Here is a 26,719-nt window from a genome sequence, read left to right as displayed (position 1 = left end):
CCCAAGGCCAGGCTGGGCGGGGCTGGGAGCAGCCTGGGACAGTGGGAGGTGTCCCTGCCATGGCAGGGGTGGCACTGGATGGGCTTTGAGGTCCCTCCCAATCAAACCAGTCTGGGATTTTTAACTGATTGGGACCATCTCAGCCCAGCAGAGGAAGGCTTTGGTTCCCCCACCAAGGGGGTGCAGCTGCAGGGCTCCCATGGCCCCTCAAACAACCAGAACTGGTCAGGAACCCCAACCCTGGCCATGCCCTCACCCAGGATCCCCCACTGACCCCCCAGTTCAGGAACCTGGGAAAGGGCAGAGAAATGGCAGAACTGCTGCTGGTGCTGCTGCTGCTTTTTTATGGGAACCAAGTGATGGCTGGAAGGAAACATTCAGGATAAATAAACCCACAGAGAACTAAAAACTTGCCTGAAAAGAGCTGGAAGTGGGAGGAGGGCACACAATAAAATCATGTGACAGCAGGTGCTACACCATGGTACTGCCACTTAATGAATTATATCAATAAACTAAGATTTAATATCAGTAACAGGAACCTGTCTGTGTGAATGAACAGAGAATGAAGTGAATGAACAGAGATGAAGGGCTCTGGTTGAATTAAAACTGATTAATGGGGGGTAATTAATGGGGCAGCCTGAGGGGGATTCCTCAGGCCAAGACAGCTGATGGAAGGATGTCTTGAAATTCCCAATTCTTTGCCTCCTCTTTGGAGGATTTCCAAAATAGCCTGGTTATATTTTAGCTCCATATATATTTTTAATACATATTTGTATTTTTATATTTATATATGTTATACATTTTTATATTTGTATTTTTATATATTTTATATATATTTATATTTGTATTTATATATTTTTATATTTTTTTTATATATATATATATATAATCTCCTGTATCTAAGGGGTGGGGAAAGTGAACCCCAAAAGCAGCACAGGAAAGCAGAGGGAAAGGAGAATCAAAAACCTTTTAATGAACCTACAGAGTTCAGCCATCTTTGCAGAGGTACAAAAAGGATCTGTTCCCTGGATGGGGGGTGAGCTGCAGTTAAAAAGACACAAATCCCACGGGATGGGGCCCAGGAGGGGCCTCAGTTGGAGGGAGGAGGAGGAGGGATGGTGCCCGGCCCCTCGGTGGGCAGCGGCGGCCGCAGCATGGGGGGCAGCGGGGCAGGGGGGGGCACCCCGGGCGCTGGGGGCAACTGGGGGGGCACTGGGGGGGGTGGCACCGGCCCCGAGGGGGGCATGGGGGGCAGGGCCATGCCCCCAGGGGGAGGGGGGGGCATGGAGTCGGGCAGGGGGGGCCGCGGGGGCAGCCCGTTCATCAGGGGAGGGGGCGGCGGCCGCTTGACGGTCGGGGGCCCCGGGGGGAGGTTTGGGGGGGCCGGGGGCTTCTCCATCTTGAAGTGGAACTGAAGGAAGAACTGGGAATGGGAGAGAAAAGGGAGGAATTAATTAATCAGGAATTGACAGAATGCTGGAGTGCCCTGAGCTGGGTGGAGACCCTCAGGGATCATCAGTCCAACCCCTGTCCCTGCACAGACACCCCAAACCCACCCTGAGCATCCCTGAGAGCTCTGGCAGCCTTGGCACCCTTCCCTGGGCAGCCTGGGCAGTGCCCAGCACCCTGCTGACAGCTCTGCCAGCACCCAGGAGCTGCTCTCTGCCCCAGAGCACAGCTCAGGCTCCTCCTGTCACCCTCCTGTCCCTGGCAGCATCTGTGACTGGTGCCAGTCTGGCCGCAGATTTTAACTCCTCTGGACTCTGAGGTTCCTGTGAGGGGTGGGAGCCCCCCCAGGCACTGTTCCTCAGGCTCCCTCAGGCAGGTGTGTGCAGGGAACACAGGGCACAGAGCCATGGAGAGGACACAGTGCTGAACATTTATCATGGCTGGGAAAAGCCAAACCTAACCCTAACCCTAAGATCAACAAGTCCAGCCATCAGCCCAGTTCACCACTAAACCATTTGTGGCCACAAATGCCACATCCATGTGTTTTTGAATACTTCCAAGGGTGGAAGTATGCCCCTGCCCTGGGCAGTCTGTCCCAATGCCTGACAATGCTCTCAGTGAAAGAATTTTCCCAATTTCCAACCCAAACCTCCCCTGGCACAGCTTGAGGCCATTCCCTCTGGTTTCTCCTGTTCCCTGGGAGCAGAGCCTGACCCCCTCTGGCTGCACCATCCTGCCAGGGAGCTGTAAGAGCAAGAAGATTCCCCCTGAACCTCCTTTTCTCTGGGTATTTATGCCTCATCCTGCTGCTGCCAGAAACTGAATCCTCTCTGAGATCCGCCACAGGAGGATCTCTGTCACCTCTCAGTGCTCAGGTGCATTTAGAGAATGGAGATTTCAACAGCAGGACAGAACTGATGTCACTCTCTCAAGTTGCTCTGCTCCCCTTAAGGACAGACATCACAAAACCTCAGTTACCTGTTTGGTTTCTCTGTTCCAGTGAGTCCAAAACTTTCCCTCTGCTTTATCAATTTCTCTGCTTGGCACCTGCAACGAAAGAGAACACAGAGCTATTCTTAGCAGCACCAGATTAGCTCAAAGGCCCTTTTTAGCCCCAGAGCCTGAGAGATAAGCACAGTTATTCCAGGCCTTGCAGGGTTGTTATTAGACAGAGGTGGGGGCAGGAAAGAATTAAGTTACTTCCCTATCGGTCAAGGACAAGCAGCAAAAATCCCTCCCTGAACATCTGCACAGAGGCTGAGGAGTGAAACCCAGGAGGCTCCTGCCTGTGCCAGACTCTGGGAATTCACAGCTCCCCAGGGCTCAGCACAGTCTGGTTTTTATGCCAGAGTCCTCCACCAAACCTCAGTGGGGTTTAAAGACTTCCAGCCACGTCTTCCTGACCCCCCCTTCCACTCCGTGAGGGTTAGCACAGACATCAGAGGATTCATTAGGAATTAATTACAGAATGTCCTGAGCTGGAAGGGACCCTCAGGGATGATCAGTGCAGCCCCATCCCTGCACAGCCACCCCAACACCCCCACCCTGAGCAGCCCTGGGAGCTCCTGCAGCTCTGGCAGCCCTGGCACCATTCCCTGGGCAGCCTGGGCAGTGCCCAGCAGCCTCGGGGGGCAGAACCTTGCCCTGAGCTCCATGCCAAGGCCTGGCACAGCTGCAGCCCTTGCTGGGCTCCTGTCCCTGTGCCAGAGCAGAGCTCAGCCCCTGCCCCTGTGCCTGCCCTGGGGAGGAGCTGCAGCCCCCGAGGAGCCTCCCCTCAGTCTCCTGGGCTGCAGCTGAACGAGCCAAGTGCCCTCAGCTGCTCCTCAGCCCTTCCCCAGCTCCGTGTCCCTCCTCTGGGCACTCTCCAACAGCTTTGGGTCCTTCTGATCTCGTGGTGCCCAAAGTGCCCCCAGCACTGGAGCTGAGGCTGCCCCAGGGCAGAGCAGAGTGGGACAATCCCTCCCTGGGCCTGGTGCCCCCAGCACAGGGTGGCCCTGGTCACACCCAGGCAGTGTCCCAGGTTTCCCTGGCAGCCTCACCTTGAAGGCAATGGTCTCGTAGGGCTCAGCTGCCATCAGCAGGTACTGCCAGCGCCGGTCCGGGGGCTCGATGCGCTGCTCGTAGGCCGACATGAAGCGGTGCCGGGGCATGATGCTCTCTGCTATCTCTGGGTAATCGATCTGGGGGGGCAGGACAGCATCAACAACCCCCCCTCTGCACCCCCAGCCCTGCTCAGAGTCACAGAATCGTAGAGTGATGAGGCTGGGAGAGATCTCTGTCACAGATGTATTTTATGAAAAATCCTTTTGCTAGGATTCGTTCTCCTGAGAAGCTGAGAGGCCTCAGAAATTAAATGTAAACAACAATAAAAAAACCTCAAAAACAATGCAACAGGTGCATCTTTGATTGGTCCATGTTGGTTGTTTCTAATTAATGGCCAATCACAGTCAGCTGGCTCAGACTCTCTGAGAGTCACGAGCCTTTCCTTTCCTTTCCTTTCCTTTCCTTTCCTTTCCTTTCCTTTCCTTTCCTTTCCTTTCCTTTCCTTTCCTTTCCTTTCCTTTCCTTTCCTTTCCTTTCCTTTCCTTTCCTTTCCTTTCCTTTCCTTTCCTTTCCTGCCTTCTGATGAAATCCTTTCTTCTATTCTTTTAGTATAGTTTTAATATACCCTTTTCTTTTAAAATAATGTATATCATCAAATAATAATTCAGCCTTCTGAAACATGGAGTCAAGATTCTCATCTCTTCCCTCGTCCTGGGACTGCTGTGAACACCACCACAAACAACCCCTCCTCTGCACCCCCAGCTCTGCTCAGAATCCCAGAATCACAGAAACACAGAATCACAGAATAATGAGGTTGGAAGAGACCTCTAAGATCATCAAGCCCAACCTCTGCCCTAACACCTCAACTAGATTATAGCACCAAGTGCCATGTCCAATCTTTATTTTTAAACACATCCAGAGATGGCATTTCCACCACCTCCTTGGGAAGAGCATTCCAGTACTTTATTATTCTTTTGGTGAAAAAATTCCTCCTAATATCCAACCTACACCTTCCCTGAGCTTGAGGCTGTGTCCTCTGGTTCTGTCAGTGCTGCCTGGTGGAAGAGACCAACCCCACCTGTCTGCAACCTCTCTTCAGGGAGGTGTAGAGAGCAATAAGGTCACCTCTGAGCCTCCTCTTCTCCAGCCTAAACAACCCCAGCTCCTTTACACATTCCTCACAGGGTTTGTGTTCCCAGCCCCTCTCCAGCCTTGCTGCCTCCTCTGGATGTGCTCAAGCACCTCAAGGTCCTTCCTAAACTGAGGGGCCAGAACTGGACACAATAATCAAGGTGTGCCCTCACCATCACCAAGCACAGGGGCAGAATGACCTCCCTGCTCCTCCTGGCCACACAATTCCTGATCCAGGCCAGGAGCCATTGGTCACCAAACACATCCCCAGTGTGGAGCACACCCAGAGCAATCCCCAATGCAAAGGAAATAAACAGCAAAGGAAAGGATGAGAATCCCAGAATAGTTTGGGATTAAAGACCACAAACTGAATTAGGGGAAATTTAGGAGAGATTTTGGGAAGGAATTGTTCCCTGTGAGGGGTGGGAGGGCCTGGCACAGGGTGCCCAGAGAAGCTCCATCCCTGGAAGTGTCCAAGGCCAGGGTTAGAGCAGCCTGGTCTCATGGAAGGTGTCCCTGCCCATCACAGGGGGATGGAAACAGATAATTTTTAATTTATTTTTTTTCTTCAGCCAAAACTCTGCTGTGATTCTCACCTCATTCCACCTCAGGAATATCCCTCTCCCACTACACAGCCTGACAGCTGAGCTCAGGGATTTGCTCAACACAATCAGCTGCAGCAGCAAGGAAGATAAGGCCTCCTTATAATTATTGATTTATTAGATCCTGCAAAGAGCTGCTCATTTAGCAGCAGTGTGACCTGAAAAACCCTGACAAGGAGAGTTTGAACTCTGCCCTTACCTGGAAGAGAAGGCTCTGCTGGCCTGTTTCTGGGTCTCTCTGTTTGGTCACTGTAAAAAAAAGTAAGAAAGCTGAGAACATGCTCCAGCAGAGTGAGAGCAGCATTAATCTGCATTAAATTTTCCAACAATTAAGTATTACAAGATTTTTCTCCTGTTTATCAAACAAAATGTCACAAAGCTACTTCTGTAAGGTGGGCAGGCCTTGGCACAGGGTGCCCAGAGCAGCTGGGGCTGCCCCTGGATCCCTGGCAGTGCCCAAGGCCAGGCTGGGCAGGGCTTGGAGCAGCCTGGGACAGTGGAAGGTGTCCCTGCCATGGCAGGGGTGGCACTGGATGGGATTTAATGTCCCTTCCAACCCAAACCAGTCTGGGATTGTGTCACTGCCATGGGCAGGTTTGGGTCCCTCACCCCAAGAAGGACATTGAGGGGTTGGGGGTGTCCAAGGGAGGGAACAGAGCTGGGGAAGGGCCTGGAGCTCCAGGAGAGGCTGAGGGAGCTGGGAAGGGGCTCAGCCTGGAGAAAAGGAGGCTCAGGGGGGACCTTGTGGCTCTGCACAGCTCCTGACAGGAGGGGACAGTTGGAGGTGTCAGGCTCTGCTCCAGGGAACAGGATGAGAGGGAACAGCCACAAGCTGGGCCAGATTTAAGTTGGATATTGGGAAAATTCCTTCCCTGAAAGGGCTGTAAAGCACTGGAAGGAGCTGTCCAGGAATCACCATCCCTGGGAGTGTTAAAACACCTGGGGACATGGTTCAGTTGTGGCCTTGGCAGTGCTAAGTTTACTGTTGGACTCAATGACCTTAAAGGTATTTTCCAACCTAAATTATTCCATGATTCTCCTCTACTGAAGTTCAGTTGCTGTGGGGCAAAGCACTGGTGAGATTAAAAAGCCAAGTTTGGTACTGAAGGCCAAAAAACCATGAAAAACAGAAAAAAACCCATGAATTCTGCCTGGAGTGAGTGATTTACAGCATTAATGAAAGGTGCTGCAGCACAAGAGAAGGAGAAGATGAGATGCCATCATCTCCTTGGCAGCCTGAGACACACCCATGTATTATTGAGTGCTTCTCCCTGCCTGTCAGCCATAAAAAGAAGTTCCATGAGCAACTTAAACAATAAAAAGACTCCAGGAAAGAGCCCATATCTTATTCATGGGCAGAGCTGCTCAAAAGACCAATGAGTAATTCACATCCCACCAGGCAGGGACTGCCCATCAGGGAGCTCCTGGGCTCACCTTTGTAGCCTGGGCGCCCAATTTTCACAAATTTCTTCACTTCCACTTTCACCTTCTCTGGGGCAGGCTGGGCTGGGGCTTCCTTGGCTTCCTTGGCAGCTCGTCGTGCCCTGGGGATTAATTCAGAATTTAAGAATTCTTGTTTCTAAAGGAGCAGTTTGAATCCCTCAGCACAGCATTCCACAGGAATCATGCCAGGAAATCCTGTTTTATCCCCAGCTGTATCCATCCTCCCCCTTAGCTAAAGGTTGTCACTCAACCATCTGATCCACCCTCACCATGACCTTGAGGCCAGGCTCCACAGATGGATTGGAGAAAACTTGAATTCTTGAAATCAACATGAAACCAAACCCACAGATCAAGCAAAGCAAACTGGTTTCTTTAAAACAAAACTTACAAACTTCTCCAAACCTGTATTGACAAATCCAGATCAAAGAATTTTGGACTCTCCAGAGTTGGAAGGACCCACAGGGATCAAATCCCACCCCTGGCCCTGCACAGACACCCCAAAAATCCCACCCTGAGCATCCCTGAGAGTGTTGTCCATACACTGAGAGGGCCTCCTAACTAGACTCAGACAATTTGCTTTTAAAACTCCATCTCCCTCTTCCTTTAGAAATTTCACAACTGGATTTGAACTTTAGCTTAAAATGGAGATTTTCAGCATCATTTTTCAACCAGATCCAGGCTGTGCCTCCTGGCTGCATAAGGAACCACAGTAAAATAACAATCAAGCTGAGTGCAGTGGAGATAAAGGACTACAGACACCCAAAATCATAATATTAAAATGCTTCAGTAATAAAGAATTCAGTAATAAAGAATAAAGTTATTTTGGAGGATAACTTACAAATTGGTCTGATGCTTCTTCCCCTGGGTATGTGCTAAGTAACTCCCCTGAAATAAAAACCAAGGTAGAAGTTAAATGAAGCCATGACTGAAACATTCCTGTCACAGGGTGGTTGCAGCACTCCCTGACAAGGGTGTTTTAATCCTCAGCACAGAGGAATCTCACTCCAAAAGTGCAGATTGCTCTCAGCTGCTGAGCTTGGGTTATAAGATATGTGTGTATTTTATTTCTTATATGTTAGAAGTGAGGCAGTTATTTTTTGTTAATTGGGCAGTCTATCTCTCCTACAACTAATCTTCCCTCTGGGGAAATATCTTTTGTTAATGGGCTATTGAATCTCACTTCATAACTGATAAAATTACATCATCTCATTGAGAGATGTCCTGCAAAGGGGGAGGAGCTGAGCATTCTTACTTGGATATAATCTGAGATTTAGCACACTAGAAGAAGTGTTCTTTCAGAAGAAGTCTTTCTCTACTAGGTTCTATGAAGAACAGCTTTCTTTTCTATTAGATTCTCAGAAGATCAAGCTCATCTACACTACTGAACTTTCAGAAGAAAACTACACACTTCAACAAGATCACAGCTCACACTGTCAGGTTTAACCATCTGTCCTAGATGGCATTGTGTGTTCTATTCCCATCAGAGCTGGGGCAGTTCTCTGCTGTTGATGGGGCAGTTTTTTCTTTATCTCTCCCACAGCCAACCCTCCCTCCAGATCTCTGCTGTCCAGGGCCACTGAGTGTCCCTGCAGGGCTGAGCCAATGCCAGCATCCCATGGGGAGATGCTCCGCCCAGGGGAGGAGCCAAGCATTCCTACCTGGGCACAATCTGAGGTTTGGGACACCAGCACAGCCTTTCCACTGGAAACCCAGAGGAGCAGTTGCCTTTTCCACTGGATCTTCAGAGGTAAACTCCACCCTGCTGCAGCAGAACCACAGCTGGCACTGCAGGAGGGCTGAGCCCCCATGGGATGGGGCTGGGACACCACCCTGGCACACAGGGGGCAGCTCCTATCCTGACTCTGGGTTGTTTTGTACTACTGCACTGATTATTTAATTTTTTATTTTCTTCCCTAATAAAGAATTTTTATTCCTGCTCCCATATCTTTGCCTGAGAGTCCCTTCATTTCAAATTTATAACAATTCAGAGGGAGGGGGATTACATTTTCCATTTCAGGGAGGTTCCTGCCTTCCTAAGCAGACTCTTGTCTGTTCAAACCCAGACACCACCCCTCACATCTCAGCAGTCACTGAAGCTCCTGCTGTTCCCAAGGTGCTGCTGCTGGGATCAGGACAGGCAGATGTTCCCTCACCTCATTGTTGTGCAGTGTCAGGCAAAGTTTGCACTCGTAGGAGCCCAGATGATTTTTCATAAAATAGGGGTCCTGGGGAAAGAATGATGGACAAGTTATAAACAAAATCCATTGGTAAAGCAGGAGAATAACCAAAATACTGCAGAGTTCTGCATTGGAGAAAGTGGTTCCTGCTCCTGAGGGTGCTGGCACTGCCCAGGCTCCCCAGGGAATGGTCCCAGTCCAAGGACAGAGCTCCAGGAATGTTTGGATTCCACTCGCAGGGGTGCCCAGGGTGGGATTTTTGGGGTGTCTGTGCAGGGCCAGGGGCTGCACTGATGATCCCTGAGGGTCCCTCCCAGCTCAGGAAATCCCAGGATCCTGTAGCTGAGTTCAGATTTTAAATTAACAGCACAAGAGAGCTTTAGCAGGAGGAAACAGAGAGAGAACCAACAGCAGCTGTGTGCAATGGTGACAGAATTCCCAGCTGCAGCAGGAAACACCAGAACCCAAACCAGCCCTGAGGAGACTGGAAATAGATGGGTACACAAGAGCTGGCACCTCCCTGTCACTCTGTCCCAAATATTCCTTATTCAAACCCCACATGTCCACAAACAGAAGTATTTAAACCCAACCCACAGCTCAGCATGGAGATGAGAAGGCTCTGAGGGTACCATGGAGCATAAAGGGGCTCCAAGAGAGCTGGAGGGGAACTTGGGCACAGGACAAGGAAGAGTGGCTTCAAATAGACCAAGAGTAGATTTAGATGGGATATTGGGATGAAATTCTTGGCTGTGAGGGTAGTGAGGCCCTGGCATGGACTTCCCAGAGCAGCTGTGGCTGCCCCTGCACCCCTGAAAGCATCCAAGACCAGGCTGGTTGGGGCTTGGAGCACCTGAGATAGCTGAAGATGTCCCTGGATGAGCCTTAATGCTCAAACCCTGCCATGATCCCATAGATCTGACCTTGCACAGTGTCCCCATGGCTGTGGAGGGTCCCTGTACCATGGACGTGACCCTGCACAGTGTCCCCATGGCCTGGGGATCCCTGTACCATGGATGTGACCCTGTCCCCATGGCCTGGGGATCACTGTACCATGGATGTGACCCTGCACGGTGTCCCCATGGCCATGGAGGACCCTGTACCATGGATGTGACCCTGTCCCCATGGCCTGGGGATCACTGTACCATGGATGTGACCCTGTCCCCATGGCCTGGGGATCCCTGTACCATGGATGTGACCCTGCACGGTGTCCCCATGGCCATGGAGGACCCTGTACCATGGATGTGACCCTGTCCCCAGGCCAGGGGGTCCCTGCACCATGGATGTGACCCTGCACCGTATCTCCAGGGCCCTGGGGATCCCTGCACCATGGATGTGACCCTGTCCCCATCGCCCTGGGGGTCCCTGCACCATGGATGTGACCCTGTCCCCAGGCCAGGGGGTCCCTGTACCATGGATGTGACCCTGTCCCCATGGCCTGGGGATCCCTGTACCATGGATGTGACCCTGTCCCCAGGCCAGGGGGTCCCTGCACCATGGATGTGACCCTGCACTGTGTCCCCATGGCCACGGTGGTCCCTGCACCATGGATGTGACCCTGCACTGTGTCCCCATGGCCACGGTGGTCCCTGTCCCATGGATGTGACCCTGTCCCCACAGCCCTGGGGATCCCTGCACCATGGATGTGACCCTGTCCCCACAGCCCTGGGGGTCCCTGCACCATGGATGTGACCCTGTCCCCATGGCCATGAGGGTCCCTGTACCATGGATGTGACCCTGTCCCCAGGCCAGGGGGTCTCTGCACCATGGATGTGACCCTGTCCCCATGGCCATGAGGGTCCCTGTACCATGGATGTGACCCTGTCCCCAGGGCCCTGGGGGTCCCTGTACCATGGATGTGACCCTGTCCCCAGGGCCCTGGGGGTCCCTGCACCATGGATGTGACCCTGTCCCCGTGGCCCAGGGGGTCTCTGTACCTTGTTGATGTCGATGGTCTCCAGGGCCAGCTGGCGGAGCCGCTCCCGCCGGTCGCGGTTGCTCTCGGAGGCCGAGGCCACGCCCCCGCTGCCCGTTTTGCCCCCGGGCCGGTGCTGGAAATCCATGGCGGGGATTCCTGGCCTTCAGCTCCCGGAGAAATGGACAGTCTGGCAAAAGAAAGGGATAATTGAATCACGGGATTGTTCAGCCCAGCAGCGAGGATGGGGAGGGCACCCCAGACATGCCCTGGGCACACAGCACGGGATGCAATCCCACATCTGGTACCAACTCAGGAAAGTGGAGTAAAAGGATCCAGAAAGTCCCCCCGGAGCCCTTCCCATCTCCTCAGCCACTCCCAAGCCAAGCAGCCCCACCAGACGCCCCCCGAGACCCCAAACAGGAGCTTTCCCCCCTCACCCGAGGCACCAAGAGCCCCAGAGCTCTCCCCTCTCCACCACCAGATCTGCTGCTCCCCACCACCCCAACACCCCCCAAAGCCCCAGGGCCACCCTCCCACCATGGGAGGCTCAGAGCCCCCCAAGCCCCCAACAAGGCTCTGAGTGTCCCCAAGCCCCAGGTGAGGTCCTGGAGTCCCCCCCAAACCTTCCCACACAGAGCCCAAACACTGGAAGGACCTTTAAGGAACCCCAAATCCTTCCCCACAGAGAGCCCAGTTCTCCCAGTCCCTCTCCAGCCACATCCCCCAGTAGCTGCAGTCCTGATTCTCCACTCAAGGCCCCCTGACTCCCACTGATGCTCCACATATTCCCAGTCCTCCCCTGGCCCTACCCCAGTTTCCCACTCATGATTCTCCAGTTCTCCCAGTCCCTCCTCACTGTGTACTCCCAGTTCTGTCCTGATCCTACCCCTGGTCCCCCAGAGCACCCAGTTCTCCCAGTGCCTCTCCTCTAACCCCAGTCCTAATTCTCCTGTCAAAGTCCCCCAAATATCCCCAGTCCTGCTTCTCCTGGTCCTCCCAGTCCTACCCCCATTTTCCCTGTCCTCATTCTCCAGTACCACCAGTCCTCCCACCCAGCTCACCCCGTTCTCCCAGTCCCCCTCCAGCAACTCCAGTCCTGATTCTGCACCCAGGGGCCCCAGTCCTGCCGTCCCAATGCTCCCAGTGCTGCTCTGCTCCTACCCCAGTTTCTCACTCGTCATTCTCCAGTTCCACCAGCCCCACCACCCCAGTTCTCCCAGTTCCCTCCTTTTCCAGCATCCTCGGTTTCTCCAGCACCCCCAGTGCTCCCACCCAGGGCACCCAGTTCCCCCAGTACTTTTCCAGTAACTCCATCCCAGTTCTGCACTCAGGGTCTCCCAGGTGCTCCCAGTCCTGCCCTGTTGACTCTCCCAGTAGCCCAAACCCTGCCTGGGCCCTTCCCCCAGTTTCCCACTTGTGATTCTCCAGTTTCCCCAGCCCCATCACCCAGGCTGCCCAGTTCTCCCAGTCCCTCCACACCCAGCTCTTCCAGTCCCTCCTTTACCACACTCCCAGTCTCTCCTTCCCAGTTCTCCCAGTCCCTCCTGACCCAACTCTCCCAGTCCTTCCATACCCACCTCTCCCAGTCCCTCCTTCCAAGTTCCTCCATGCCCAACATTCCCAGTTTCTCCTCACCCAGTTCTCTCAGCCTCTCCTCACCCAGCTCTCCCAGCCCTTCCTTACGCGGTTTTCCCAGTCCCTCCATACCCAGCTCTCTCAGTCTGTCCTTTCCCAAAACTCCCAGTCTCTCCTTCCCAGTTCTCCCAGTCCCTCCATACTCAACTTTTTCAGTCCCTCCTGACCCAGCTCTCCCGGTATCTCCTCACCCAGTTTTCCCAGTCCCTCCATACCCAAGAGTACCAATCCCCCCTTCCCAGCTCTCCCAGTCCTTCCATACCCAGCTCTCCCAGTCCCCCCTTCCCAGTCTTCCCAGTTCCTCCATACCCAACATTCCCTGTCCCTCCTCACCCAGAACTCCCGGTCTCTCTTCACTCAGCTCTCCCAGTCCCTCCATACCCAGCTCTCCCAATCCCTCCTTCCCAGTTCTCCCAGTCCCTCCATACCCAGCTCTCCCAATCCCTCCTTCCCAGTTCCTCCATACTCAACCCTCCCAGTCCCTCCTGACCCAGCTCTCCCAATCCCTCATTGCCAGCTCACCCAGACCCTTCATACCCAGTTCTCCCAATGCCCCCTTCCCAGCTCCCCCGGTCTCTCCTCACGCACCTCTCCCGGTTATCCCAGCTCCGCTTCTCCCGCTCCTGCCCGGTTCCCCCTCTCCCCTCACGGCCCCCTCCCCCTCTCGGTACCTGCGCGCGGCCCCGCTCTCTCCCCGGCGCACGCGCGCTCCCGTCCCTGCGCATGCGCGCTCCCGCCGCCCCGCGAGCCCTTCCGGCGGCTCTGAGGGCGCTTCCGGCGGCGGCGGCGCCGCCCGGGCGGGGCCATGGGCCGGGGCGGGCCCGCCATGCGCTACAACGAGCGGGAGCTGCTGTCCCTGGCCCGCCAGCCCGCCGAGAAAGCGGCCGAGATCCGCATGAGCGTCCCCAAGAAGGGCAACGGTGAGGGGGAGTCAGGGCTGGGCTTATTGGGATGGGAGCAGGGCAGGACCGGGGGTACTGGGAGGGTCGGGCGGGACAGGACTGGGAGTACCCGTGGGCTCCGAGTGGGGAATCAGGGCTGGGGATACTGGGGAGGGAGCAGGACAGGACTGGGGGCACCTGAGGGGCCCAAGTTGGGAATCAGGGCTGGGTTTATTGGGGTAGGAGCAGGGCAGGACTGGGAGTACTGGGAGGATCAGGGGGCGCGGGACTGGGGGTACCTGAGGACTCCGAGTGGGGAATCAGGGCTGGGGTTACTGGGATGGGACCAGGGCAGGACCGGGGGTACCTGAGGGCCCGAGATGGGGAGTCCAGGCTGGGGTTACTGGGGAGGGACTGGGAGCACTGAGAGGGTGCTGGAGGATCCGGGCTGGGAAAGTGGGAGCAGTGGGCGAGGAGGGACTGGGAGAACTGGGGTGGTGGCACTGAGGGGACTGGAGAATCACCAGTGAGAAACTGGGGTAGGACCGAGTCCGGACTGGGAGAGCTGGGAGTACAGGGGAGGCAGGGGGTGTGGGGAGGAAGGTGAAGGTGGGTCAGGAGTGGGGACTCCTGGGGGGCCCCGAGTGCAGAATCAGGACTGGGGATACTGGGGAGGTACTGGGAGAGTGCCGTGAGTGCCATGGATGGTGGGGCTGTGGGAACTGGAGAATCACAGGTGAGAAACTGGGAATAGGACTGGAGGTACTTGAGGGACCCCGACTGCAGAATCAGAACTGGAGTTACTGGGGGGCAAGGCTGGAGAGGGACTGGGGGAGCTGGGAGGGAGCATTGAGGGTGTTGGAGGATCCAGGCTGGGAGCACTGGGCAGGGCACTGGGAGCACTGGACACAGGGGATGGGTGGGACTGGCTTTACTGGGTGGGCAGCACTGGGAGCACTGGGCAGAGGTGGATGGGTGGGCATGACTGAGGGCACTGGGCACGGCACTGGGGGCACAGGGTCAGGGTGGGACTGGCTGTACTGGCTGGCAGTGCTGGGAGGCAGGACTGGGACAGGCAGACTGGGAGGGTTGGAGCTGGACTGTGGGAATGGGGAGCACCAGTGGTGGGATCCAGTCTGGGCGTGGAGGGAGGTTCTGAGGCTGGGCTGAGCTCGGGAGATCCCCCGTTTCCAGGAGATCTGGGGAAGAAACTCTTCCCTGAAATCCCCAGCAAATTCCCTGGCAAACCAGCCCTGATTCCCTATTCCCTCCCTTGTGCTGAGCCTTTCCTGCTGGACTTTGTCCCCTGGGAGGTGACACCCAGCTGGCAGCTCCAGGTGGGGCTGCTGGGATCTGGAGCTTTTCCTGGAGTGCCTGAGGCCCCGTGGTGCTGCTGGGAGCCCTGAGTGCCCGGGAGGAGCTGCTGGGAGCCCTCCTGAGCTGCTCTGGGGCTCTGTCACCCCGAGGCCACTTTGTCTCCCCCAGGCAGTGTCTGGGGGGTGCTTTGGTGGGCTCAGGGCTGGCAGAGGTGCCCCCTGTGCCCCCTGACTCAGCCTTTCCTGCTCCCCCTGTCCCTGCAGTGCTCAAGAAGCGCCTGGTGAAGCTCGTGGTGAATTTTCTCTTCTATTTCCGCACCGATGAGGCCGAGGTAGGGACTGAGCCCCTGGCTGGGGTTTGTTCCCCTCCTCCTTTCTTCTCTTTGTGTGCCTGGATTGTGTGGGCTGGGAAAATGGTGCAGGAAAAAGGAACAGGGTCCACCTTTCCTCTTCCACCAGCTCAGCAGGGCTGCTGGAGAGGGACTGGGGATGGAGGGACAGGACACAGGGAATGGCTCCCACTGAAGAAGTGACATTTAGATGGGAAAAAATTCCATTTAGATGGGGTATTGGGCAGGAATTGTTCTCTGGCACAGCTGGGCCTGCTCACCTGGACAGGAGAAGGCTCCAGGGACACCTCAGAGCCCCTTTTGGGGCCTGAAGGGGCTCCAGGAGAGCTGCAGAGGGACTGGGGACAAGGCCTGCAGGGACAGGACACAGGGAATGGCTCCCACTGCCACAGGGCAGGGCTGGGTGGGAGATTGGGAATCAGGAATTGTGGAATCCATCCCTGGAATGGATTTCCCAGAGCAGCTGTGGCTGCCCCAGGATCCCTGGCAGTGCCCAAGGCCAGGCTGGACAGGGCTGGGAGCACCTGGGACAGTGGGAGGTGTCCCTGCCATGGCAGGGGTGGCACTGGATGGGCTTTAAAGTCTCTTCCAACCCAAAGAGTTCTATAAAATACAAGATAAATCAGGTTTTCAATGCCTTCCCTGCTGTCTGATTTGCTTCTGACACTTTGGTTCACTTGGACAAGGATTTCCTGTGCTTGATGTTGTTCATGGCCAGTGTCACCTGCTGTCCCCATGTCCCTGAGTTTTACCAGGTGGATTTTTGTCCATCCTGAGCTGCCCCAGCTCCCCTCCCACTGTTTAACCCCTTGCAAGGCTCAGCACAGCCCTTACACAGCTCAGTGTTGGTTATTCTGGGTGTCACAGTCAATGTTTCATCTTTGATTTTAAAAGCAAATGTTCTCTGGTATCACAGAGTAAAGACCAGGCTGAAGGTAATTAACACCTAATTAACAAATGCCAAGTGCTACAAGTGAGACTGGCATGAATAGGTTGATTAAAGAAACATGAAATATGGTGCAGACTGAATTATTTAAAAGCAGCCCCAGCTTGTGAAAGTTGCTTTAAAGGCTCCAGGGAAGCCCTGTGGGTTCAGCCCTCGTGGTGTGGAGGCTCTGTGGGTTCAGCCCTCGTGGTGTGGGGGCTCTGTGGGTTAAACCCTCGTGGTGTGGGGGCTCTGTGGGTTAAACCCTCGTGGTGTGGGGGCTCTGTGGGTTAAACCCCCTCTCCCTCTGTTTTCCAGCCCATTGGAGCTCTGCTGCTGGAGCACTGCAAGATCACCAAAGAGGAGGAGAATGTTTTCTCCATCAGTGAGTGCTGCCTGTGCTCCCTTTGCCTTCTCCTGGTGGCACAGGGGGGAGGAAATGTTGGCACTGCTCAGTTCCTGCTCTCCCTGTTTCCCTGGGGCAGCTCAGCCCTTCCCCTCCTTTTGGGGTCTCTGCCCCCAGCCCTTCTCCTCTCCCTCTGTGGGGTCAGGGTCCTTCAGGTGGGGTTCAGACTCTGCTCCCAGGGAGCAGGGTGAGAGGAAATGAGCTCCAGTTGTGCCCAGGGCAGGTTTAGGTTGGATATTGGGGAAAAATTACTCCCCCAAAAGGTTTGGAAGCACTGGCACCTGGGGACAGGGGTGAACCTGGTGGTGCTGGGCTGATGGTTGGAGTTTTCCAACTTCACCAATTCCTCAGCCTTTCCCTCCTCAGCTGTTCCTCCCTGTGCCCATGGCCCATCCTGAGATCTCAGGGATGTTCCATGGCACAGCCTGTGGGGTTTGCACTGCAGCACTAAGAGCAGCCAGGCCCCTGTGGAATCCCTGGCAGGGGGAGCTTGCTTATTGACAGATCTGCTCTGTCCTGCTGCATTTGATCCAAAAAAACACCCTGGAGAGGCTCAGATAAAGCTGCTCCAGCCCCATCCTCCCGTCTGTGTGTCCTTGTGCAGCTGCACTCCCCTGGGAGCAGCCTTTCATCCCCTGTGCCAGAGGTATGTGGCCACAATAACAGGATGTTTCTCCAAGGCCATCCCTGTATCTTTTGGCCTGGCTGCCAGGCACAGCTGTGGCTCTGCTCTGTGCTTCCCTCACACAGCCTGAGCACACTGAGCACCAGGGGCTGCATTCTGGGCTTTGGGGAGCTCTGATGGGGCAGGATTCCTGAGCAGGGTTAAACCCAGCAGTACTCACAGCACCACGGGCTGGATTTTGGGGTTTGGGGGTGTTGGGAGCTCTGATGGGGCAGGATTCCTGAGCAGCAGTTCCTGGTGTTGGGATGTGTCCACAGCACCTCCTGACCCAGGAGTTTGGCAGCAGCAGCCCTGAGGGTGAGCTCAACAGAGCCCTGGGGACAGGAACTGGGGGCATGTCCTGGAGTGGCACCAGGACCTGCTCCCCATGGTGGCAGTGCCATGTGAGTGTCACATCCCCAAAATCCTCCAGCAAAAGCAGCTCAGGGCCTGCTCCCAGTGCAGTTTCACTGCTTGGCTATCCCTGCAGGTTTCCCAGTTCCTCCCTCAGGGCTGTTTCCCACTTGGATTTAAATCCTGGTGTCTGCAAGGGGCCTCAGGGAGTCAGCCTGGTTGTGGCCATGCTGATCCTGTTCAGGTCACCCTCAGTTTGAGAAGTTGCTCTTCCCAAGGTGCTGTGAGCTGGGAAATGCTGTGGGCAGCTGCCCCAGGCACCCAGGGAATGGGAGAGGGGCTGGAGGTGGGGATTGCAGACTCACTCCCAGCTCATCTTCGTTAACAGAGCTGCTAATTGTGGCCGGGCAGAGCCAGGGGAGCAGCAGCAGCAGCTCTGCCAGGACCTGCCTGGAGCCTTTTCCCTGTCCCTGGCAGGTTTCATCGAGGAGCCAGAGAGGAAATACTGCTTTGAGTGTGCCACGGAGGAGCAGTGCCAGGAGTGGGTGGAGGCACTCAAGAGAGCCAGGTGGGCTGAGCCCTCAGGGCCAGGGCAGGGCTGGGGGCTCTGGGCTGCTCTGGGAGCAGGAACTGGGAGGGCAGTGCTGTCTCCTCCCAGACAAGCTTCCCTCAGCTCTAAATAGCATCTGAAACTTGCCCACATCCTTCCCTTGCTCTGTTCCTGTCTTGCAGCTACGAGTTCCTGAGGAGGAGCCTGATTTTCTACAGGAATGAGATCCAGAAGATGACAGGGAAGGTGAGTGAGTCCCTGCAGGTGTGACAGTGGCTCTGGGTGCCAGCAGGGGCTATCTGGAGTGGAACAGAATGGGATCCAGTCTGGTTGTGGAGGGAGGTTCTGGGGCTGGGCTGGGCTCAGGGAGATCCCCCATTTCCAGGCGATCTGGGGAAGAAACTCTTCCCTGAAATCTCCCAGCAAATTCCCTGGCAGCAACAGGGGCTGCTGCTGCCAGTCCTGCCCGGGCTGTGTGTGGGAAGGAGATCCCAGATCCCATAGGGAGCTGTGATCTGCACAGCCAGACCTGAGCACCTTGTCCTGGGTGCACAAATTCCAGTGCTGGAGTGGCTGGGTGTTCCAGCCCTGGGTGCTCACTCCAACCCTGATGCACAAATTCCAGTGCTGGAGTGGGCCAAGGTTTGGAGCTCCCGGGGGCTCTCTGGAGCAGCTCCATGGGTGGAGATGCTGCTCAGCCACGCCCTGCCAGGTGCCAGGAGCATCCCAGCTCTGGGGAGGGAGGTGGCTGTGGCTCCCTGGACCTTGGCTGTGTCCTGTGTGTCCCAAGGGCTGCTGGGCTTTGTCTGCATCTCACTGGTGCCTCCCTGTGCTCCCCACAGGACCCCCTGGAGCAGTATGGGATCTCAGAGGAAGCTCGATTCCAGCTGGGAGCACACAGGGAGCTGTAACCCTCCCCTGCTGCAGCTCCCCACACTGACCACCTGACTTTTTTTTATTTATTACCCAATAATTTTGTACTTTTTTTTAAAAGGAATTCGTTGCACATTCCCAGTGCCCCAGCTGGGGGGGCTGAGCTGTTCTGGGGGTGCTGCAGTGGGAGCAGAGCCCCCAGCTCCTCCAGGCCATGCTGGGCCAGCTCCCCCCTTCAGCTCAGCTCCCCTGGCTCAGGATCCTCCTGCAGTCCCCCAGGCCCATCCCTGGTGTAAGAGGATGTGACTGATGCATTTCTGGGCTCCACATTAACCCCTTCCTGCCCTCCAGGGAGGAGTGGGAATTCCACAGCTCCAGCTGATGGAGAGGAGCATTGCAGCCCTGTGCAGCCTTTTGGGGTCTTACTTTCCCTCCCCTGCAGTTCCTGGGGGCTGGATGAGCCCATCCAAAAGGACAAAGCTGCAGAGCAGGAGGGAACAAAGGCAGGGAGGGATCCCTGTGTGATCCTGCCTGCCTGCAGAGCTCTGCAGTGATCCAGATGGAGGAGCTGGCAAAGGCAGGAGCTGCTCCCTTTGGCTGGAGGATGGAGCTGCAGGACATGCACCAGCTCAGCCAGGCATTAACCCTTCATTCCCTGAGCCACTGCTGCAGCTTTTCACCCCTCTGTGTGTCCCCTTTGTCCAAAGGGACAGACCAAAAGCTGTGCCAAGGTGCCATGAGCTGCCAGGGAAGCAGGGCTGCAGGGAGGAGATCAGGATAGGAACATCCCCATAGGATCAGCCCTGGCTCTGGCTGCCCCAAGGAAAACTGCCCAGACATGAGGGGTGAGGACACTCCCCACACCCAGGGCTGCTGCAGACCCAGATTCCCGACTGCCTGAGCAGCTTCCCTGGACCCAGCCCGGGAAAACTCCCAGGAGAGGCCTCTGGGAAGGTGCCAGGGGTCCTGTCAGAGGCTGCTGGCAGCAGGAAGGGGCTGGGGCAGGGCAGGGCAGGGTGGGGGCCTGGCCTTTGGGAGCTGCAGCTCTGGGCATTGTTCCCCTCCAGCTGCCCAGCCCAGGGCGGGGGTGGAGCAGCCTCTGAGCTGGGTTTGAAAGGAATTTTGGGTTTTTTTTGGGAATTAATGCCCAAAGCAGAGCCCACACTCCAGCCTTTGGTATCCTGGTGTTCCCTCTTTACCTCATGCAGCTGAGCACCAGGGGTGACTCCTGTCACTGAGGCTTTAGTTTTGATCTCAAAGCTGAGATTTTCCCTTTTCCCCCCTTTCCCTTGAATCATTCCAGGTGCTTGCTCCAGAAATTACCAAAATCAGCCGAGGGCAGCTGCCCTGAGGGATCAGCTGAGGGCAGCAGGGAGGGAGCGGAGTCCAGGGGGGGCTGCAGACAGATGGCAGCTCCAGGGGGAATCCAGTGAGGGATTAAGAGCAGGAGCACACAGGAGCTGTGCTTTAGGGAATCAGTGTCCTTGCATGACTCCAAAGGGCATTTCAATCCTGCATTTTTCCAAAGCAGAGCTGAGTTCTCGGCTGGGCCTGCCACCACTGTAACAAATGTGTCACCTGTGCCTTGCAGGACACCTGCCCCAGGTGCAGCTGCCACCCTCCAGTGTCACTGTGCAGAACATGGGTTTTATTTGCTGTTCCAGGGAACAGTTGGGTGAGCAAGAGCAAAGCCCAACATTTGAGTGTTCATCACCAATGACATTTCTTACCTGAATGTACAACAAAAGCTGTGAAGAGTTCCAGGCCCAGGGACTCAATCCATTGTAGGGCAGGGCTGGGACACGGGGTGGGATTTAAGGATTTAGGGAGGGAGGTTGGTACTTTGTAGACACTTTGAAATCTGCATCAACTGCTGGTGATTTACAGACAATTGTTCATTTTTCACATTCTGATGACTTTGCTTGTTGTGTTTCTGCTGAGAGCCATTTCTGTGTTGTACAGTGAACATTCCCAATAAATCCTGTTTTAATCTTTGTGCTGGTCAGAGCTGTTGTACAACACCAAAGCCTCCCTGGGAGGGGTGGCTGGAGGCAGAGGGGCACCAGGGGTGGTTCCTGCTCAGGACCCAGCTGGGGATGGCTCCACCAGGGGCTTTGGGGAGGCTTTTTCAGACAATCAGAATATTCTGGGTTGGAAGGAACCTTTAAAAGTCTTCTAATCCAGCTGGTTTTGGTATTGGAGCCAAGGGCAGGTGCCAAAGCTGTGTAGGAAGAGGAGCTGGGTCAGGCAGGGCTGGGGGCTCAGGGTGAAGCTGGGGCTGTGTCTCCTTTTAAATTCTACAAGGAATTGGCTCAGGAAATGTTTGTGGCCTCCAGCTCTGAGGTTCAAACACATCCCTGGCTGCCTGTGGGGTTGGTGCACTGGTGCCACTGCTGCCTAAAAGGGAACAGAGCTTGGATAGGTTGGGAATCATGGAAGTTTAGGTTGGAAAAGATCTCTAAAAAACTGAGTCCAAGCACTGCCATGGCCACCACTGCCCTGTGTCCCCAAGTGTCACATCCACACTTTGTTCCAACGCTCCTGGGGCTGGTGACTCCACTCCTACCCTGGTTTTGCTTCCCAAACCTTTCAGTGAGTGAAGAAATTTTCCCAATTTCCAATCTAAACCCTCCCTGGCCCAGCCTGAGGCCGTTCCATCTCCTCCTGTCCCTGTTCCCTGTCAGGAGCTGTGCAGAGCCACAAGGTCCCCCCTGAGCCTCCTTTTCTCCAGGCTGAGCCCCTTCCCAGCTCCCTCAGCCTCTCCTGGAGCTCCAGACCCTTCCCCAGCCCCATTTCCTGCCCTGGACACCCCCAGCCCCTCAATGTCCCTTGATGGCCCCAGAGCTGTCCCAGGCCCTGCTGTCCCTCCCCAGTGCCAGCACAGGATCCCCAAACCCTCAATGGGATCCCCAAACCCCAAAGCTGAAGGTGCTGCCTGGTTCAGGGATCCCTCTGTGCCCCCTCAAAAACCCCAAATCCCTCTGTGCCCCCACAAAACCCCAAATCCCTCTGTGCCCCCAAACCTCCAAATCCCTCTGTGCCCCCAAAACCCCAAATCCCTCTGTGCCCCCAAAACCCCAAATCCCTCTGAGCCCCCCCAAAAACCCCAAATCCCTCTGTGCCCCATCAAAAAACCCAAATCCCTCTGAGCCCCCAAAAACCCCAAATCCCTCTGTGCCCCCAAAACCCCAAATCCCTCTGAGCCCCCTCAAAAACCCCAAATCCCTCTGTGCCCCCAAACCCCCAAATCCCTCTGTGCCCCCTCAAAAACCCCAAATCCCTCTGAGCCCCCACAAAACCCCAAATCCCTCTGTGCCCCCACAAACCCCAAATCCCTCTGTGCCCCCACAAACCCCAAATCCCATTTCCCTCCTGACTCTCTGAGGCAGTGAAAGTCCACACGAGCTCGGTGTATTAAAATACAGACACTTTAATATAAAGACAAAACTTCAAAGCATCATTTCAATTACAAATCAAGGGAGACACAAGAAATTAAGTGGAGGGAGGGGAGCAAAAACTAACTCTTACATTGTGGAGAATTAGAAAGGCTGGGTGGAAATATATATATTATACATACATATATACACACCAGAATTCACACTACTGCTAGGCAGGAATGAAAGGAATGACAGAACAACTTACCAGTATAAAAAAAAAAAAAATTCAAAAACAAACCAACCAAAAAACAAAAACAAAAAAAAAAAAAAGATAAATTAGGGGAAGTTTGAATTTTAAATAATTCAGTTTAATAGGCTAAACTATATAAACTAATTCCTATTCACTAGGAAACATCCCATATCACTGTCCTAAGAAAATGGGTTTTTCTAAAAATCCATTGAAAAATGGATTTTTATTAGTAGTTAAAAGTTTACTAATCAATTCCTGAGCAACAGCAACCTCATCATCTACTGCTTTCCCCATCCAAGTCCCACTCAGCGAGGGCAGGCTCTCACTCCTAAGAAGTTTAAGTAGAACAGAGACCTAAAAAGTTGGGTTTTAATTGGAAATCGATCACTTCAAAGATTAATAGGTTAAAAAGCCAAGCAGGATGGATCAACCCATTCCACCTTTTCCTCAATAACTCCAGAGACAAAACCTTTTAAAAAATATTATTTGACTGCACCAGAAAAGCAACCAGATGTACCTTGAGAAAGCCAAAGGATCACAAACCTGAGAACTTCAGGGTTAGCATCGTCAAACTTGGAATTTTCAGATGAGAGTTTGTTTTTACACCATAAAGAACTCAAGGAACCTCTTCAAGAAGAGGATCCCAAACAGTAAAAACACTGGAGAATTATTTCCCAATTTTTTTTTTTTTTGTCTTGGGTTTAAACCCTGAAGTTCCCAATAACAGCATCTTTCAATGCAATATTCAGTCTAAATATATATTTATATATTTATAATGTAGAAGGATAAATAAAATATGGCACAACAACATTTTGAAACAGCTTTTAGTGAAAACCTGACCCGCAAATGGAGCGGAAAATGGAAATGGAGCAAGAAAATAAACCTTTAAAACCAGTAAGACTTCAAATATTCATACACTGACTGCACATCTGTACTCCCAAAACTCCAATTCCTGTGATTTTTCCTCAGTGCTGCAAAGATAGTTCACAAAAACACTGTGAAGTTTCTGCTCCCCAAAAGCTTTTTGGGTTCACAGCCCTGTCCAAGGCCCTCCCCTGCTCCCAGCCCTGAATCCCCTCTGTGCTTTGGGCTCAGGCAAAACAAGAAAATCAGAATTTTCCACGGGAGTTGGGATCGTTCCAGGGTGGAGTTATCCAGGACAAAACCCACAGAGACCCCTCAAGTTTCCAGGGCCTGGGGCAGAGGGAGAATTCCAGCACCAAAATCAAAGGGGTCACACAGGATGTGACCAAGCAAAGCCGCCCCAGCACCAGTGACAGAACCCCAGACCTGGGGATGGCAGCTCCAGGGGACAGGGACCCTGAGCAGGCCCTGCAGGTGACCCCAGGGCTCAGGGGGGCAGGAAAGGCCCAGGGAGGGCTGAGCAGGGAGGGGATCCCCATCAACAACAGCCTGAGAGCAGCTCCCAGCACTGGGAGTCCCATCAGGAGGAGCTGGAGCAGGGCAGGGGAGCCAGAGCATCCCTGGGCACAGGGGGCACAGGGGACACAGATCCCCAATGCCAAAGTGGGCCCTGAAGGGACCCAGAGGAGCTGGAAGCACTGAGTGTCCCCTCCTGTCCCCTTCCTGAGCCAGAGCTGGGTGTCCCCAGCAGCTCTGCACTGCTGGGACTGGGACTGTCCCTGTCACCACCCCCTGGCACCTGGACTCTCTTCCAAGTGGAAAAAAATCCATGGTGGCAGATGCCGAACACACAACCCCAGCAAGAACCAAAGCCCAGAGAGAACCAAACCAGGGCTGCCTGCCCGTGGCCACAGGAAAGGCCCTGGAAGGGGCAGCCCAGCAGAGCAGGAGGATCCAGGTCCTGGGCTGAGATGGGATCAGTGAGCACAGGCAGTGAATTCATCGAGCTGGGGAGCACCTGAGCTGTGGCACCCAGAGATGGGTGAGGGTGCAGGAGCTGCAGTGAGGCGGGTGAGGCTCTCACCCATCTCCTCCCAGATGTGTCTGAACAGAATCAGAACAGTTCGGGAAGATTGGAAAGCACCAATAAAGTCATTTAAGAAGCCAAAGAAGGTTGAAGTGACCCCAGCAGATGTGTCAGAAGGAAATCTGTCCCCAGGGTGAGGGCAGGGACACAGCCCCAAGCAGCCCTGCAGCAATAATTTGGACAGGTTCCCTGGTGGGATGGAAGAGCTGAGCAGACTGGAAACCTCTCCCCTCCCAGGCTGCAATTGCTCAAATGAACTCCTCAAGGATTAAATTTGACTCAAGAAAGGAGAAAGTGACTCAGCTGAACTGAGTGTGACCCAGAACTGGGCGAGTTTCACACTAAGGAGTGACCAGTCCTGGGGATTTGCAATCTCTGGATTCAAGAAGAGATGAGTAAATCCATTCATGAGCAAGGGATGTCACCTTCCTGCCTGGACCTCAGGGACTGATCCCAGACAGACCCTCCAAGCTCAGTTTGATCCCAGCAATGAGGGGAAATCCCATTTCTTGTGCCAGGCTGAGCCCAGAGCCCAGCCAGGAGCAGAGGGAGCACAGAGCCTGCACTGGAAGATAAAGTGCTGCCAACAGCAAGGAAGGTAAAGAGATGGAAGCACAAGAATTGCTGATCTGTGTGGTTGAGGAGACACAAATGCCTGGTGATGAGAAGGAGCTGGAGATGCCAGGACAGTGAGGATGAGCTGCACTCCCCCAAAAGCTGCTTTCCCTCCTCTCTCCCATTGCAGCCACAGCTGCAGGGAGGTGAAGATGCTCCAGACTGATCCTGCAGGGAACAGCCCCGTTTGTGCCAAGCCTGGAGGGGATGGAGGGACAGCTCCACTCCCTCTGTCCCCTGCACCAGCTCAGATCCAGCTCCCCATCCTCAGCAATGCTTCCCCTCAGCAATTCCAGCTGCTGGGTGTCCCCAGAAGAATTGCTGCTGAATTTCTCATCTGCAGCACATCCCAAATTTAGGTGCAGCGACCTTGGAGCCCTCCCAGCACTGGGGCTCCCAGGGGACTGGGCCTGGAGAGCCAGAGGTGGCAAAAGCCCAGGAAAGGAAGAGCCCACAGAATTCTTGTTCCTCAAGGCTGACATTCAGCAGCAGGGACAGGTTTTCCTCAGCACAGCACTCAGGAAGTTCCAGTTTTTTGGGGCGGATTTGCTCCAAGATGTGATTTTGCTTCCTGGCGAGTCCTTTGCTGGCAGCAGGGGCCTGGAGGAGGGGGAATTGTGACAGCCCCACAAGGACTGAACCCAGCCCCAGCAGGAGAAATTCTCTTTGTTGGAACTGTTTGGCTTTGATTGCTCCAAAAATCTTCAATTATTGCAAACAGGTTTCAGCTCCTGGCTCAGGGTTGCAGCAGTGGGGTCACAGCTGTGGCCACATGGATCCAGGCAGGTGAGAGCTCTTCCCAAAGTGCAGACAGAGCAGTGAGAGACTGGCCAGGAGCTGGACTTGATGAGCCTCCAGGTCTCTTCCAACTCAGGATGTTCTGTGAGTCCAAGATTTTAAGCAGAGCTTGCCCCAGATCATGGCAAAGCAATGAAAGGTCAGGGAGGGGGAAGACAAAACCAGGAATCTCTTGGCAAGAACATCTCCCAGCTCAGCCAGAGCTCAGGCACCAACCCCAAAGTGCCCCCTGGGCTCCCCTCAGTGCTGAGCAGGGCCCAGCTGGAAGCACAACCTGGGAATCACAGCCAGGAACAGCCACAGGGCAGGGCCTGGGGACACCAGCAAGGCTGGGCAGCTCCAGAACCCCCAGAGTGGGCACAGAGGGCACTGGGGTGGCAGCAGGCACTGGGGGAGGATGCCAGCACAGGCAGGGGGAAGATGAGGCTCAGGCAGACTGGATCCTTTGCAGGAACCCCAAAGATTCACTCCTGGCTCTGCTCCCCTTCCTGGGTGACATCTGGAGAGTCACAGAGCCAAAGCTCCTGGGGGTGGCAGAGGCTCAGTGCCAGCTGTGCTGAGCTCCAGGGGCTGTGCTGCCATTCCTGAGGCTGCCCTGCCCTGGGTGACAGAGGGGACACTGAGGCACAGCCAGGCTTTGCTTTCCCACAGCACCCAGCAAAGAGCAGGGGACAAACTCCTCACCCAGGGCTCCAAAGGCTCCTGGAATCACAGAATGGTTCAGGTTGGAAAAGATCTGTCAGATCAGTGAGTCCAGCTGGGAGGTGACAGTGGCCAGGCCACCCTGAGCTCTGACAGCTCTGATGATGCAGAGCACATCACTCCCAAAGGATCTGTCCCTCCTCAGCAAGCAGGGAGGGTGACACGGGTGACACGGGTGACACAGGTGACACAGTGACACAGGCCTGTTTTCCATGGGATCTCTGGGCTGGTTCCTCCTCCAACACAATCCTGGCAGTGCCCTGGGCACCGCCCAAGCCAGGACAGGGATGGCAGCTGAGTTTTCTTCCAGGA

At 54.7% G+C, this 26,719-nt stretch overlaps 2 protein-coding genes across 3 annotated transcripts; one reads left to right on the top strand and one right to left on the bottom strand.

Moving 5' to 3' along the window:
- Window positions 1–1,041: 1,041 nt before the first annotated feature.
- SF3A2 (splicing factor 3a subunit 2) lies at window positions 1,042–13,113 on the bottom strand. 2 transcript variants are annotated; one of them, XM_058821183.1, is made up of 9 exons: window positions 13,067–13,113; window positions 10,780–10,947; window positions 8,822–8,893; window positions 7,507–7,553; window positions 6,660–6,769; window positions 5,425–5,474; window positions 3,489–3,629; window positions 2,428–2,496; window positions 1,042–1,423 (listed from the first exon to the last, which is right to left on the bottom strand). In XM_058821183.1, the coding sequence occupies exons 2-9, from the start codon at window positions 10,903–10,905 to the stop codon at window positions 1,091–1,093; spliced, it is 948 nt and encodes a 315-aa protein (XP_058677166.1). In that variant the 5' UTR covers window positions 10,906–10,947; window positions 13,067–13,113; the 3' UTR covers window positions 1,042–1,090. The 2 variants fall into 2 exon arrangements, with proteins under 2 accessions (XP_058677166.1, XP_058677165.1); XM_058821182.1 differs by lacking the exon at window positions 13,067–13,113 and adding an exon at window positions 12,984–13,032.
- An 84-nt stretch (window positions 13,114–13,197) lies between these two features.
- Window positions 13,198–20,666, top strand: PLEKHJ1 (pleckstrin homology domain containing J1). Its single transcript, XM_058821095.1, has 6 exons — window positions 13,198–13,315; window positions 14,857–14,924; window positions 16,186–16,252; window positions 17,769–17,859; window positions 18,024–18,087; window positions 18,684–20,666. The coding sequence occupies exons 1-6, from the start codon at window positions 13,201–13,203 to the stop codon at window positions 18,750–18,752; spliced, it is 474 nt and encodes a 157-aa protein (XP_058677078.1). The 5' UTR covers window positions 13,198–13,200; the 3' UTR covers window positions 18,753–20,666.
- The last annotated feature ends 6,053 nt before the right edge of the window (window positions 20,667–26,719 follow it).

This window comes from Ammospiza caudacuta, chromosome 28 (assembly GCF_027887145.1).
Source record: "Ammospiza caudacuta isolate bAmmCau1 chromosome 28, bAmmCau1.pri, whole genome shotgun sequence".
NCBI lineage: Eukaryota > Metazoa > Chordata > Aves > Passeriformes > Passerellidae > Ammospiza > Ammospiza caudacuta.
Note: the sequence above shows the minus strand (reverse complement) of the source record. Positions and strands in the feature narration are given on the sequence as shown.